Source organism: Bipolaris zeicola (genome assembly GCF_000523435.1).
Source record: "Bipolaris zeicola 26-R-13 unplaced genomic scaffold scaffold_99, whole genome shotgun sequence".
NCBI lineage: Eukaryota > Fungi > Ascomycota > Dothideomycetes > Pleosporales > Pleosporaceae > Bipolaris > Bipolaris zeicola.
The window spans coordinates 49,803-64,847 of record NW_006912148.1 but is presented as its reverse complement, the minus strand read 5'-3'; the positions used below and the strand labels follow the sequence as shown (position 1 = coordinate 64,847).

At 50.4% G+C, this 15,045-nt stretch overlaps 6 protein-coding genes across 6 annotated transcripts; 2 read left to right on the top strand and 4 right to left on the bottom strand.

Annotated features, from left to right (window-relative positions):
- Window positions 1-415: 415 nt before the first annotated feature.
- Window positions 416-619, top strand: COCCADRAFT_37716 (uncharacterized protein; the record flags this gene model as incomplete). The annotated part of the gene is made up of 1 exon (XM_007715184.1): window positions 416-619. The coding sequence occupies one exon, from the start codon at window positions 416-418 to the stop codon at window positions 617-619; it is 204 nt and encodes a 67-aa protein (XP_007713374.1).
- A 61-nt stretch (window positions 620-680) lies between these two features.
- COCCADRAFT_5941 (uncharacterized protein) lies at window positions 681-3,434 on the bottom strand (the record flags this gene model as incomplete). Its single annotated transcript, XM_007715158.1, has 3 exons — window positions 681-1,065; window positions 1,990-2,857; window positions 2,915-3,434. The coding sequence occupies 3 exons, from the start codon at window positions 3,432-3,434 to the stop codon at window positions 681-683; spliced, it is 1,773 nt and encodes a 590-aa protein (XP_007713348.1).
- A 237-nt stretch (window positions 3,435-3,671) lies between these two features.
- On the top strand, window positions 3,672-4,201 carry COCCADRAFT_37714 (uncharacterized protein; the record flags this gene model as incomplete). Its single annotated transcript, XM_007715183.1, has 3 exons — window positions 3,672-3,693; window positions 3,743-3,860; window positions 3,913-4,201. The coding sequence occupies 3 exons, from the start codon at window positions 3,672-3,674 to the stop codon at window positions 4,199-4,201; spliced, it is 429 nt and encodes a 142-aa protein (XP_007713373.1).
- A 2,245-nt stretch (window positions 4,202-6,446) lies between these two features.
- Window positions 6,447-6,671, bottom strand: COCCADRAFT_98934 (uncharacterized protein; the record flags this gene model as incomplete). Its single annotated transcript, XM_007715182.1, has 1 exon — window positions 6,447-6,671. A coding segment is annotated over one exon (225 nt), but the record flags the coding sequence as incomplete, so codon positions are not given.
- A 958-nt stretch (window positions 6,672-7,629) lies between these two features.
- COCCADRAFT_5939 (glycosyltransferase family 90 protein) lies at window positions 7,630-10,739 on the bottom strand (the record flags this gene model as incomplete). Its single annotated transcript, XM_007715157.1, has 3 exons — window positions 7,630-9,687; window positions 9,776-10,378; window positions 10,431-10,739. 3 exons carry the CDS (start codon window positions 10,737-10,739, stop codon window positions 7,630-7,632), a joined length of 2,970 nt encoding a protein of 989 aa, XP_007713347.1.
- Window positions 10,740-13,107: 2,368 nt separating this feature from the next.
- COCCADRAFT_5938 (uncharacterized protein) lies at window positions 13,108-14,533 on the bottom strand (the record flags this gene model as incomplete). Its single annotated transcript, XM_007715156.1, has 2 exons — window positions 13,108-13,879; window positions 14,013-14,533. 2 exons carry the CDS (start codon window positions 14,531-14,533, stop codon window positions 13,108-13,110), a joined length of 1,293 nt encoding a protein of 430 aa, XP_007713346.1.
- Between the last annotated feature and the right edge of the window lie 512 nt (window positions 14,534-15,045).

Sequence of the window (15,045 nt, the reverse complement as noted above, 5' to 3'; positions counted from 1 at the left end):
CCCCGCGCAGTTGTCGACCTGACACGGACCGTCGCGCTCCCCGAGCGGCTGAGATGTGGGCTGTCCAAGCGCTGTTCATACACGTGCACTAGACTGCTGTTCCCCTGCTACATGACGATATTTCCTAGCATCCGCTTCGCAGCAGACGTAATGGAGGGTGACTTTTCTCGAGACTGGTTCGAGTTTAGGGTAATACTGTGGGGTATCTCGTAGTACACTTCTCGTAGTTTCCGTTCGGCAATAGCCTGAATAGTCAGGTGGTCGCCGCTGCATGCAGGCAGCCCGCTGTTTGGACGCCATGTGCCTCAACAATTTTTTGCGGATGAATTTTTTGATTGGCCGAACCCCCTCTTTACAAGGAGCAGCGGTGTATTTACTACGTCTCACTACGGGATGCGCGGTGAGTTGGTAATACATGACAGTACATCATGTAGTTGCGGTGGTCGCTGTTGTTGCGGCCATACGAGGAAAAACCTGCAGAGGAAGCATGTATGCGACCAGGAACCCAAGTCATGAATCTAGCAGTCACCTGAACAAGGTAGAAGCAGTGACAAGCGCGCGACGGGCCGCGCCCAGCGGTTCGCGCACACTGAGCGGTGAGACTTTGTTCAGCGCCTAGCAACAGAAGAGCGGGTCTCCAACTTCAGTTGCGAATTCATGACGGTGCAAATGCCATCATCTCAGCTGATACGCTCTTCCAAAAGATCCTTTACGCTTTGTTCTCCTAATTCCGGGAACAGACGCAGGACAATCAATTCCACAATCTGGAAAATCAGGTGCTTGTTGAGGTACGTGTCATCGAGGCAGCCTAGAACGTCTTCGATTTGCTGAGTCTGAGCCTCGCGCTCATCGCTCGCAAAGAAAGTTGCTGCTACCTTAGCTGGGACTAGATTGAGGAGTGTAGCGGCACAGCAGTGCTTGATCGTCTTGATCTCTTCGTCCGTTGGCATTTGGCGTGGGGGCCCAAGCGTATTATTGGGGAAAATGGTTGCACGAAAGGTGCGAAGCGCCACTGGGAGGAAAGCGGGGTTTAGGATCCTGGTGTGTATAGTGTGGGAGAGAAATCTGCAGATGCTCGTGGTTAGTGTCCGCAATACAATGGAGACGTATGAAGGCAATTGGTGCGGAAACAGGACAAATGTGTGTATGGCGGCCTCGATGGACAACCTAGGCCGCGGGACAGGTAGCTGGTGGTTGAACATGACGGAGACCAGGGCGCATAGGGCCAATGGGTCGAGGGACGGTGGAGAGGGATATTGATGTGGTTCACAAAGTGAGGCGAATGCCCATGTCAAGCGAAATTGACTGGTTGTACAAAGAGCGCAACTCGAGGAGTCGCAGTCAGCACAAGCCGCACCCAAAAGGTCGGGTTCTGGGCTATTCGTCGAATGCCTCGATGCATCGAACGAGCGAAGCGCATGCTTGCCAGTACGGCAAGACAATGGCAGTGGAGTTGCAGGCCGCTAAGATGCAAAGACGGAATGTCGAGGCCATGTCAGCTGGCGCCGGCCATGGTGGCATGGTCGGGATCTTTTTTGGCCAATGCCGGAACCCAAACTCAGTACGGGCAGGCGTGAGGAGAACGATCGGTGAGACGGCCTAGGGTCTGCAGACCCTTTGTAGGCTCCCATGTTGTCCTGTTGGCTGACGGAAAGTCGCGCTGCAGACTTGTCTGGGCCCCATTTGCAAGCATCGTGCGTTGCGTGGTGGTGTTTGGCAAAAGTGAGGGGCCAAAAGCGCCAAGTCGCCATGTCCAAAACGTGTCGAGTTGCCGCCCGGAACGGGTGCTGAGGCTTGCATGAGACGATGCGCCACGACAGGGATACTCCAGTGTGTGAGTCTGCGGGCCGTCGCATTCGCTGAAGCCAAGTCAAGTGACCAAAATCGCATGCGGAGCTATCTCGCCCTGTGTCGCACGGACCAGCATCACCCCCAACCACTGGCCAACCACGGCATCCAGAGGAAAAAGAAGATATTATCGTAACTCACCTGTCCAATACACCATCCGTCTCACCCACCCTGCCTGGACCGACCAAGGCTCCACGATGGAGCATTGAAGTGAAACCTGACAGCCAAGGCATGCGGCTATCTAATTCAACAACCTGTGCTGCACAGCTCCACAGCGCCATACTCACTACGGGCCGTTTGGCACCCAACGGGCGCCTTGACGTCGTCGTTTCTGTTTGCGGCATTTGTAATTGGCCGAGCGCTTGGCCCGATGACTGCTCGCTTGTGACATATCTCGACGGGAGAGACGATGATGTCGCAATACACAAGATCACTGCGCGCGCCGCAGTAAACGCCATGAATGCATATTGGACAACAGCCCAGAAGAGTCCCGCCGTCGATGCTAGCGGATGCTTAGGGCGCTGCTCTTCAGCGTCCAATCGCTCTGTCGATCTGACTTCCGTCCCTTCATGCGGCAAAAGCCCGTAGCGTTCCAGACGGGTCAGTGATTGCTCTCCATTAGAAACTTCTGATTGGGAGTCCTTCTCTTTCGTAGCGTCCGTCTGTAGCACTTCAGCTATTCTTGTAATACCCTCCCATAATACCCAGCCTTCGCAGGCTTTCCCGCTAATACCGTTTCCGAGGATCATTTCCGCAAAGATCTCGGCAACTAGTGCGCGAAGACAACCATTCTCTAGGTCCTCAGTGGGTAGAAGTAGAGCCAATACGCCGTGAACAAGCAGTTGACGCCATGCTGATTCGCTTTCCCGCTGTTCAACAACTGATGCCGGAATCATATCCGTTGGAACAGGCGAGAGTGCAGGGTGTGGGTGGAGCGTATGATAGATTGTACGCGGGTCTGATATTAGTGAATCGTACGAGGTGGCTTGTCGCTTCGCTATGCGAAAAGCTAGCCACAGAGTGTCAGACACACTTCATGCAATAGTCCAGGATCGGAATCACCTACACCTTAGATGGGACTCAAGTAACTCAGGGATCTCGTCTAGCAACAGTGGTTCCAAATCGACTTTTCGTAGGCGCTGCTCAAGTCCTCTGGTACAATGAGCGATGATCTGAATCACTTCATTGACAAATACTTGGTCTGGAGTGATCTTTGAGTACCACGTCTGTACAAACTCCTTGATGATCACAGAAATGACCCCATATAACTGGAGATCGACGGCATTTGAACTTGTCAAGGGAGGTAACACGTCTTCAATCGGTCGCGGTGTACTGCGTCCTTTCTCGCCGTTGCCAAGTAGCACATTGTGGGAGCACAGCGTGCGTCGAATAAATGCTGCAGTCGCTTTGTCCGAGGTAGGATCTAGACGGAGCTTCTGAGAATCAGCTAGTCGATTTGGGCTTGTAGCACGAGGATGATTATGGAGGTTGTTCCCTGTAGTTCCTGGAGTAGATGGTGCTGAGGCCCGAAGACCTGGTGGCTGCGAAAGAGGGACATCGGGATCCCGGATCATGCTCTCCGCCATCGCAGGAGGATTCTCATTATTGCCTACACTCAGCAACTCTTTGAACACGTGACGAAGGTCTGCTGTGCGGTCGAGGTGAAGGTCGTTGTTGAAAGGTGAATGTAAAGTGAGCTATGACGCCAGCTGATCATCAAGGCTGGTAAGTCTAGCCGAAGCTTGGCACCTCCAACCTATGTGTCACGTTGTCACGTTGTCACGCGCCAACGCTCCTTCACAAACTTCACGGTCAACATCAACATGACAACCCCAAATTCAGATGGTAGGTGGCTAGGCAAACTATTAGTTCACTGTTCTCATGCTCTTCTTAGCTGTGATTGTCGAGGTCGAAGCCCAACTGAAAGACATTGTTCAAAACCTCTACAATCTTATAGTACAAGCGTATGATCACCATGGCAACACGACACAAGAGGCTATGAAGCGTGAGATGTGCGTGAATAGTTCTGCAACTTGAACGGCTGTGTGGCTGACGCGTATACAGCCAATCTCTGGTGCAAAACTTAGTAAAGTTATCGAGGACTGCACCTTCTGTACACATCGATATACCACCTGAGGTCATGTCATATGTCGAGAACTCCAGGAACCCTGACATTTTCACTCGCGAGTTTGTGGAAACTGTGCAGCGGATGAATCAGATGCTGAACGGCCGCATCGATGCATACCGGATGTTGCAAGAGCAATTAGCCTGGCAAGTCTCGAATGCTATCCCAGATCTCAAAGAAGACGTTACCTCTGTGGTGGAATCTACTGGCGGGAAATTGCCAGCGTAGATGTCTCTGCTTCACATTCATTATTACCGGAACTATTACCTGGAGTCCAGATCATCGTGGAACTCGACCGACACTATAAACTCGTCCCGTGTTGCATGCATAGCCGGCCGATCAACTGTCAGCAGATCCTCGATAAAGTCACATATTATATCCCTATGACCGCATGATGAATTGGGGAACTGTTCTTGGTGATAATCCATACACCACGATAGAAGAATAGGTTTTGCTTCCGCAATGCCGCGCAATGATCCGCTAAAAAAGTACTACGGCATTCAAGGATATTCTTCCAATAGGATAAAATGCATTTTCGGACCGTATTCTGAGGAATATAAAACTTGTGGTTTTTCGTGAAAGAGGGGTTCTAATAAGGTTTGCGGGATTTCTCGTTCAATCTTGAGAAAATGCCTATATGCTAGCATTAATGAGCAAAACAAGCAGTAGACATAGTTTCAATCTGGAATTTCTATACACCTTACCCTCTGTTTGCGCCCCGAGTCATGTCATTTGAGGGTTCTCCCCTTGCCCTTGTCAGCAAAGCAGGGTATGTAGTTAGACCCTGTGACCATGACGACAGAGAACGATACGACTCGTTCTCCTTACAGATGTGACTCGCCGTTAGGCCGTTGTCCCAGTGTATACATGTCAAGATGCTCCAGGGTACGATCCTTCTCGACTCCCAGTCATAACAACGAATCAGTGTCCATATTGCATGATTTCCCCCTAAGGCGAGTAAGTATCGCGAGAGAACTCGACTCGAAAGTGAAGTGAGAGCCGATACCCCTGTTACGGGAACTCCGGCCGCGTCGTGTTGTGGCTTTCGGTCCGAAGCGCATATGTCATACATAACTGAAAGTTTCACAAGGCCGGTATTACGCCGTGCGCAAGTCTTGTCCCCACTGATCAGCTATGAAACGGACTCAGGCTTGCGCGTTTTAATGTCTGGCCTAACCAATGTAACAGTAAGCAAAGTTTTCGTCTTTTGAACTATATGCCTCGGAGTCGGAGACGAGATTGTCCCGTAGATCCATCGGTCCCCAAACTTCGAGACGAGGAGCATGTTGGACAGAACGCTCTAGATCTATCGACGTTACCCCAGATATTGAGTGTCTCGTTTCATTTAGCTTTTGAGCAATATGACTGCATCTTATGATATTATTATTCCATATCCGTCGACATAACTCAGCATGTTGTTCGGGCGACAAATTTGGTATGAGATATTAATGCCTGTGACTGAATGTAGGCACATCATCATTCATTGTGAGCATTAACAAAGCCAGTGAAGGGCGTATATACGGAATATCCTTGGTTTTGATCGTGAGCAGTCTTACAACTGTGCAGGGGTTGAGATATAGGAATATGTGACAACAGGGAGACAAGGGGGAATACGGAACCTTGCTCCCGAATAGCGATACCAAAGTTTTTGAATCCCTCATGGCCGGTGTCGGAAGCCGATATTCTCATCGCCTTTATGAATAATCGTATGATATGTCCTTCCAAATCAACACGCACGCGTGACTTCATTGCAAGCATCATGCTCGCGCCCAATTTATAGATCCAGGAATGAAACTACGATAGGTTTTCCTAGGATGATGTAACAAATCGCCGAAACTTGGAGGCAGAAGGTTGCATTGAGCCAGAGCTTGATAATAACTTGCAAAAAAGACCGAGATTATTGAAAGTTTGACTATAGCTTACTGGGAGCAGAACATTGTCGTTGAACGGCAGTCTTTAGGAATGTTAGCAAGAGTGTAAAGTCTGTTCCCGGTTCTTGAAGTTATGACGTTAGTCGTTGAGCTCGGGGACTATATGGAGAGCGAACGAAGAGCAGCTCGGCAGGTTGAAAAATTATTCTGAGTAACGAATGCCAATCCAGCTTAGTCTTCAATAAGAGTTAGCATAACAGAACACGCCATCCACGGTACTAAACTGTGCGGGAACATAGCATTATACTACGAGATGTGAGAAGACTTCCAGCTGAGCAATAGCATCAGATAATTTGAGAAAGGTCTGGTAAATCATCAATTCAGACGAATTCTTGCCAAATCATGAAAACACGATGCAAGCTTTAGCAGACGTCATTGTTAGTTGAAAGATTGCATTGCTGTTTACTTCGAAGCAACATATGTGCTTTTGTAACTTCCAGTATCTCATTACACAAAGAATAGACACTACAAACACTATCTCAGATACTAGCAATTTGCACTGAGTTCCAATCTTCACATACAAGATATCTAAGTCATCTATCTTAGAGAAACATGTCTGCATACAAGCTAAATACAAGCACGATAGGAAGGAGAAAACAATAAGACAAACCCAGTAGACCGACAGAGGCGTTTTCCACCAAGATTGACAATGTACATGTGCAAGTTTTCGTTGTCATCTTCGCACCTACTTTATCGTCTCTCAAAATAGGCCAGGAAACATTATCTTCTCTCCCGTTCAACAGCATCCATGTATAATCCCAAGAGTGGAAATCCCGTAATCAGAAATCCATACACCTCCTATAATTCAACAAAAGGGGAGAAAGGCAAATATCTAGTACTACATCTATGAACAGTCACTAACGAAAGCCACAAAACCACGGTCCTAACTCAGATATCCCACACGCTACAAAAACTGTTCAGACAGCACCTAGCAGTCTCTTTCACAACAGGAATCTCAAAGATAAAGACAATGTCAAACAAACATAATCCCGCAAGCCTCTCAACACATTCACGCTGTATACACTCTTCTCAGTGAATTCCAACCAAGCCAAAAACCCAGAACCAGACGTAAACCCCCTTATTCAACTCCCCATCAAAACGCTAAATCCCATACTTTTACTTGTACTTTGCACAAAGATTTTTCTCAAGGGGTAAGATTTGTCAACTGGTATGTAACAACGCCAGGCTTTTGAGCAAGAAGCTTGTCATGATAACGGATAGAGAAGAGATAATAGAAATGTTTCTAACATAGACTTTCTTGTTAATAAACATTTCCCAAACAAAACAAAGAACAGCAGTACTTATTCCTCATTCTTAGCATCCGTACTTGCAAACTCGGCGAAAAGTGATGAAGAAAAAAAAAGTCGAATAGGAAAACTCCCTAATCCGTCATTAATACTAGTTAACTTCCATCACCAGTTAAAAGAGTCATTCTCGTTCAATCCGCAGAAACCGAAAAAGATAAATCACAAACTAAGCTTCAGGATGCCATTTTTGCTTTCTTAAACTAGCCTCGAGTTCCTGACATACGATATGATAGAAAACTCCACACCACGCCAATCTATTTCCAACACTCCCTCCCTCAGATGCAAGATGCAAAGAAAAGCCCCAGCCCAATCCAATCGGATCCAATCCAATCCAAACGAGGAAAAAAAAGATAAAAGAAACCCTCCCCCTACCATTCCTCTAGCTTTCACCCCTCAATATCTTTTTTCTCCTCTCTCTTCACGGCCCCGGAAACCCAATCTCCTCCCTCTTATCATCCACCACGCGCCCATACTCCAACAGCAGCCTAAAAAACCACGCTTCAAAATCCACATTTCTGAGCACTTTATCATGCCACTCTGTACTCCTCTTCGCAATCCGCCTTGCCCTCTTCTCACCCTCAGTATCTCCATTTCCCCCAGCTTTCCCACCATCGGCATCGCTATGATCTAGTTTCCCATCTCCGTCTTTATCAAACACTTTGGTGCCGCTGAACCAGCGGACAAGGTCGAGATGCTCGTCGCCGCGGAGACTGAGGGGGATGTAGTGGACCCATGGCTTGAGCCATTCGGCGTGCCATTCGCGGAAGAGGGCCATTTTGTACGTGAGACTTTTGCTTTTGAGGAAGCTGTAGAAGCGGCCGGAGAAGGCGTTGCCGTCCATGTCCAGGAGGTGCTTGTAGTACCATGCGTCTTGGCCATCAACGCGTTCAGTTACTTTGAAGAACTCTTGTTGGGCGTCGCAGTCACCGGGGTCGCACTGGCCGATGTGGGAGAACTGCACATCTATGAGGTTCTTCAGCGCTCTGCGGTCGACCTCGGCAATGGTATAGTTAGTTATGGTATCACCAGCCTTGGACGGGCCGCGAACTGGCTCAAGGATTTGAGCTGTATCGGGTGCATTGAGGCGTCGGACAACATGCTGGCGATGTTGGCGCCTCCAGCCACCATTACGACTGAAACCTCCTGTTGTAGAGCCGCGCCAGTAAAGACTATTTGTCTTGTTTTCCCATGTTGTGTCGCGCGTTTCGTCATATCCCACCTTGCCCATCCAATACCACGGACTCGGATACAAAATGTCCTGGAAGCTGGAAATCTTGGACTGTGAGAATACAGGTGTAAGCTCGTGAATGATATTGAAAGCGTTGGGTCGTTCGAAGAATCCATACGTCGAAGAAAGCGACGGAGAGTTGCAAATGTCGGAGAAGGCAGTCGTATTGTAAACGAAGCCTAGATCACTGGCGGCATAGACCTTGCGGTTGTCGGCAGCATCGTCTTCAAACGTTTGGGCCTGTGAGTTGGCAGGGCACGATAATCTCGAATGAGTCCAAGTCTGCTGATGTGCGAAGCGATTAAACTTAGTCGTGCTGCTCTCAACAAATCGAGTGCCATCATTTAGATCCACTGGATGAGCAGAAAACCCATTGCGAGGAGCAGCATTCTTCGCAGAACGTGGAAGAACTTCGTTTCTTGCCTTGGCCACCATCGAAGAAAGAAGGTTATTGGGGACCACAACTCGTGGTTCGTCGTGCAAGTTGAAGCCTAGGTCCATGTCGGGCAGGTATTGTACGAATTGCTTCATCATGCCAATGGTCGCCTGCTGCTGCCATTCCTCGCCATTCTGGTAGTTCTCTACTGCCCCATGTCTTATTGCAACAGCCAACAGTGAACTATCCTCATGACCGAGGGCGTTCGCAACGCGCGACCGAATCGTTGCTGGCTTCAGTGCCCAGAACGGTAGCAGCATCTCATTGATCATGTCATATTCGTCCACCATTACAACACCATTCCGTGTAGCAAATTCGTACCATTTATCGAAATGTGGAGGCGGCGGTATCCCGTACCTACGGCGGTATTCAGCCACAGCCTCAGTGAGAGATTTTGACTGTTGATTGAGAAGTTTTTGGAAGTCCGCTTCAGCCGCATCCATCAACTGGGCAGCTGGATGCCCTTTACTCATGTCTACCGGGATTGGATTCAGCGATGGGCCGGAAACAACATCAGATGGAACAAAAAACCCGTCAGATCTGACTGGCTTTGCTCGTGATGCATTATAGCGTCCTACAAGCAGCCCCCCAACCGCAATAGCTGTGGCAAGAAAAGTGATAATTCTCAGTCCCCTAAAACGTCGCATTTCACCCGTCTCACGAAAGCGCTTCTCTGAGAGATAGACCAAGGCAGTTGAATCGAAAATAACCATGAAGATTATGAAGGAGGAGGACGGCGCGGTGAGCATTTTCGTGCCAAGAAGCGAGAATACGGTTACTAGAGTTAGGTGTCCAGCGCCTATTAGGTAGAGCTGCGGGGAGTTAGCTGGTTCAAAAACTCCCTGGATAAGAACTCTAAAGATCTAGCCCTAGATGAAAGACTCGGGGAGGACGTCATACCATGATAAAAGTGAGCAAGTTTAGAAATGCGGTCACAGGCAGCATCCATAAGAAACACTGAAGGATACGGAAGTTGTGCACCTCTCTCCATTCGCGCTTGTAATCCCGGTACACAGGTTCCCATGTAATGTTGCTCGCAGATACCGAGGACTCCATGAGAATGGATGCAATCCCGCACACGACCGCAATGGCCACAGCGACATCTCTCAGCGCCGCCAGCCGTTGTGCCTTTTGAACCCCTGATATCGAAGCGCGGAGATCCAGAGTACCAGTCGTAAGCCTGCGCTTGGTGTCCTCGCCTTCATCCGGTGCTGCTGCCACAATTATGGACCTGAATGTAATAAGACCAACGGCCGCGAAAATGGCGCTACAAAGTCCAAGCATAAAAGTCGTGGGTATGGTGTAGACGCCCAGGGCGCAGCTCGCGCAGACGGTCAGCACCAACAAATTCCCAGGCTGATCTATGTGACCTGCTGCATCGGCGGGGAGTTTCTTCTCGGTGGCATGGGAATGGTCGTCCGGGACAGTGTAGGTGGGCAGGGCGAGGCGCTTGGCAAGTAGTTCATTGTCGGCGAAGAAATTGGTGAGGAAGAGCAATAGAGCCTGCAGGGAGTCAATAGCTGCGAGAGGGAATCGTTGTTACACAGGCGGTTACCTTTGTAGCCCAGATGCCATGTTTGTCGCACGCGGCACGGTCGCATACTGCTGATAGAGCCAAGAGTGCGCCAGCCAGCCAGGCAGCCTTCCTCTGCGGCCTGCTGCTGTTGGAGTATATGCCGACCCAGAAGACTGTGGGCACCCATACAATGAGCCAGGAGATTGCCGTCACGAGGAGCGAATGGTGCGTGGGTGTGTAGAGGGCAGCGACAGCCGTGAGGACGACGTAGAGCGGTGGCGCGAGCAGGAAGAGGGCGTCACGGTATTTGACGACATGATCGGCAAATGTAGAGAGGGCTGGGTGCATTGGAGCAGAGGGTTAGTCAGCGCTCGTCGGAGGGCATCGAAATGTCTGGTATGCGTCGAGCCGTCGAGGGCATCTTGTTGTTGGTCGACGGCCAGTGAGCGCCGCCGAAGAGGCCGTCGCTGCCGATCTTCAGGGTCGCAGGGTGACGCCATAGCTTCCACCAACCCTCGCCCTTGGCCTGCATCAGCCATCCAGCAGACTAGTGCAGCTCAGTATGATATCTAGATCTGATTTGTTGCATCTATTCAGAGCATTCTACTTCAAGCTGTTTCTCAGGCAGCTTTTGCCATAATAAATCGCCATGAAAAATGCGATACAAGTGCGCACACGACAGGGACTGCATGGCCACGTGTATGGAAGACACAGCAAAGAGCATCCTCACATAGCCCGACATTCACCTTTCAAATCTCTCTAGGGACCATCGTGCAGTCCAGAAAATACCTGCTACTTATTCTGTGTCTGCACCTCTTGCCCGAATATTCATCTCACTTCAGACATACTCTAACAAACAATTTCCCATGCAACAGATGAGACCTTCACAGACACACATATGAGAACAGCTCCAATGAAGTGGAGTATACATTATTTCACATCTAAAAAGAGAAAAGACACCCACTCTCAGTCCTACAGGAGACTCACCAACCCACTATTCATCATTCAGACACCGCAAAACCTCTAAGTCCACCTCCCACACCACACACAACCATCAAGGCGTACCTTCCCCAAACCCNCCCCCCCCCCATCGTGATCCAAACCGCACCCCACACCTCCAAATCCTCCTCCAAACGAAAAGGGCACAAGATCTTCAAAGGAAAAAAATCCTCCACCCCCACCCCTATTTAACCATCAACCAACACGCATACCCAAGCGACCAAAAAAAACGTCCAACATCTACCTATCCAGGCGAATCTCCGAAGAACGAAATGACGATCACACCTTCTCCCGTTATCACGTCACCGCAGTAGCAGCCGTAGCAGCAGCGGGAAGGCGGGTAAAAAAAAAGAAGGGGACAGATGACAGGGTTTGATCGTCGTTTCGCCAATCTATTTCCCGTTTATTTAAGTTTAGAGAGGGCCTTTTCGTGTATCATGCGTGTATGAAGGAATAAAAAAAACCCCATGTTATGGACGCGTAACACAACCCGCTCTACTATATACGATCTTCGCCTCTCTCTCTCTCTCTCTCCCCGCCCTCAATTGGGGAGATTTCCCGTTGCGGCCTTTTTTTACGTATTTCCGTGGCACATTCTTTCCCCCTTTCTAATTTTAAATCTTTTTTTTCTTTCTCTTGTCTGAAAGAGGGAGGAGAGTAAGTGTGGGTGGGGTTGGTGGTTTGGGGTATAAAGAGGTCGGTGCCTTCCTTCGCGGTGCTTGACTATTTTCTTCACTTTTTGCTTTGTTTCTTGACATTCGTTTCTAAGGAATGGGTGTTAGATGATGAGTTAGCTAGGTAAGTGACAATCATGTTTGCAACATAGCATTACCCTACCTGCTGGAGATGACGCCAAGGGAGCAATAACCCTAGTGGGTTTGGTCGTCTTCCTGGATTAGGAAAGGTAAGGCACCGCCGGTCTGCCTCGTTTTCGCATTTTCGGCGAGATTGAGCGATGTGAGAATTGTTCAAAAGGGCCCGAACTTTTTCCACTTTCTTCAACTCTTTGGTCTTCTTTCTTTCAGTCTTGCACTCGTCTCCATCACTTTCTCACGCATGCTCAAGTCGTTTTTCTCTTTTTCAACATATTGTGCATTCATTCCTGCTTCCACTCTACACACCCGTTGACCCTCCACATTGTGCTTTGCTGTTTATACAATGCACCTCGCTCTTCTTTCTCCCTCCGTCCCCCCATCTTCCTTTCCCGTCCCGTCCGAATATACAAAAGGTCACGCTAGCCAGCGCACCTCCAACCTCCGTTCTACCTCCCCGTCCAAAAAAAACAAAAAGCGTGTGCCAGGTTTTATATGTTTCTTGTTTGAAGACAAGCCGAAAGCAAGAAAGAGAAAATAAAGAAAAATACAAGCCAAAAAAAACGAGGTCAATCCTCGCGCTGATATGGGTACTAGATATTTGAGATGTTGCTAGGCTCTCGACGCAGATGATCAAACAGACGCCAGTTCAGTATTATGCAAAACCTGTACTTCAACCTCAAGGGCATCGACAACTTGGTGTCATTGGCGGATGGGGTATGGTTGAGGGCCCTCTCATCGGTGTCCAGGCTGCGTCTGTTTACTATGCGGAGATAGGTCGCTAAATAACTAAATGTTTCGTTTGTGGTACAGAAGAAAGATAAGGATGCAGCGCACGGACGGGAATGTCGGATAATGAGGCCGGGATGCGGTGAAGGGTGGGTAGGACGTGTGTGTGGACACAGCTACTCTTCCATCCTTCCAAAGATTTCATCGTCGTCCTCGTCAATGCGACTGCGACTGCGCGCGTTGGAGTAACGGTAATCCTCTTCATCGGCAAAGTGATCGTCGTCCATATCGACGTCTTTACTTTCACTAGTGTGGCGATAGCTGTTGCGCATACTCGACTGCTGGGCCGTGACGGTAGTGCTACCAGACAGGGTGCGGGCATTCAGGTCAAAATACTTTGCTGGGAGCGGGGGCACGGGTGGCGCATCTGCGGGCAGGGCGACGGGCCCTGTCTTGGGGGTGCCGTAGGAGCAGCTGAGCAGGCCGACGGCAGCAGCGAGGTCGGCGTGGTCATTAGCATCATCATGGTAGGAGCCGGCTACCGAGGTGCCTGAAGTAGTAGGTCGGTCAGAGACATTACTCCACTGTCGGAAGTGACCGTGCGCGTTACCATTACCGTTGTCGGAGAAGACAGTCGACTGGTAAGATTGGCTGTAGGCAGAGCTGTTGGTAGAGTAACGCTTCATAGAGCGAGTGCCAAAGTGCGAGTGAGGGTAAGAGCCTACGGCATGGTCGTCGAGCTGTGGGGGCGGGGTAGTTTCTGTGGAGCTCAAGTCCTCACGCACGTCGGATGAGCCCGAGGCGGGGGGAGAGGAGCGGTCGCTGTGCTCGCCGTCGCTCTCCTTGTTCATGGCAACGAGGACCGAGGCAGCCTCGAGCAGCTGCACCTGCTGATGCTTGGAGATGAGCAGCTTGGATGTGTACTGCCATTCCGGTGTATGCTCCCATCTAGAATCAAAAAAGTCAACGCAGAACTTGAGAAGAGCAAGGCAGTTTATATGGACATGCGAGTGAAGAAAGGGCATTCGTCATGAGGCATGAAAGTATGTGGCAGGGCCATGGGAGGCTAAGGGTTACTAACAGGTGCTTGGTCAGACAGCTGCTGTGCTTATAGCCTTTGCCGCATTTTTCACATCTCAGTTCGCTACCACTTCGCTTGACGTCGCCCTTGGACAGGCGAGAGCCCTCGCTCGCGCGGCGGTTCCGCGACTTTGCATTTGCCTTGTCCTGCTCCAACATGGTTGCGAGCGTGGGTCCGTCGGTGAGAGCCTCACTCTTGGTAGCACTGCCGTAACTGCTGGCACCGAACTGCGCGCCATGAGCGGGCACACTCGAGGCCATGCTCGAGGCCATTGCCATGCTGGGCCCCCTGAACTGCGATGCGGGTTTGGAGGAGCGGCGCGGACCGCTACTGCTGCCGCTACTACTGGCGCCCTCGAGCGGAGCCCCGGACATGCCCTTGGCCGCCGCAGCGATGGCAGCGATGTTTGTGACGGGCGTCTGGCTCATGCTTTTCCTGCGCGTTACGCGATGTGCCGGGTGGAGGTTGGCGGCGGATATGGACTGCGAGTGGGTTCGGTTCTTGGGGAGCGAGCCGGCCATGGTGCTGGATGAGTGCCGTTGTTGGCTGGCGGGTCGGACGTTGATGGGTTCCTGGATAGGGGGCAGCCGGTCAGTGCAAGTGCTTAGGGAGCAATGGCAGCGGGAAGCAGTAGAGGTAGGTACCTTGTGTACGGTCATGTTGGGTCCCCCCCCAAAAAAAGTTGCCAGTAGTTTGGTGTTTGCTTTGTTCGTCCGGCTTCGTCAGCAGGGCCGAGCAATTGTCGCACCGTGTCCGAAGTGTCGGGGCTACAATGGGCGATGCGGCTGAAACGGGCTTGTTGAGACAATGCAGGGCAGCGCAGGGAGCCAGTGTGTGGGAATATTTAACAAGAAATGTGTGCGGAAGGCGTGTGCTAGGTGAAGGAGGCGTTTATCCAAAAATACGGCGTGTGGACAGTTCGCGGAATGCTATTCGACAAGTGGGGTGACGCCCGAGCTCCTGATATGGAGTTACTACTGTATCCGACGGGGAGTCTCGATTGCACAGCCTGGGAAATGTGGCCGGGCCTGGT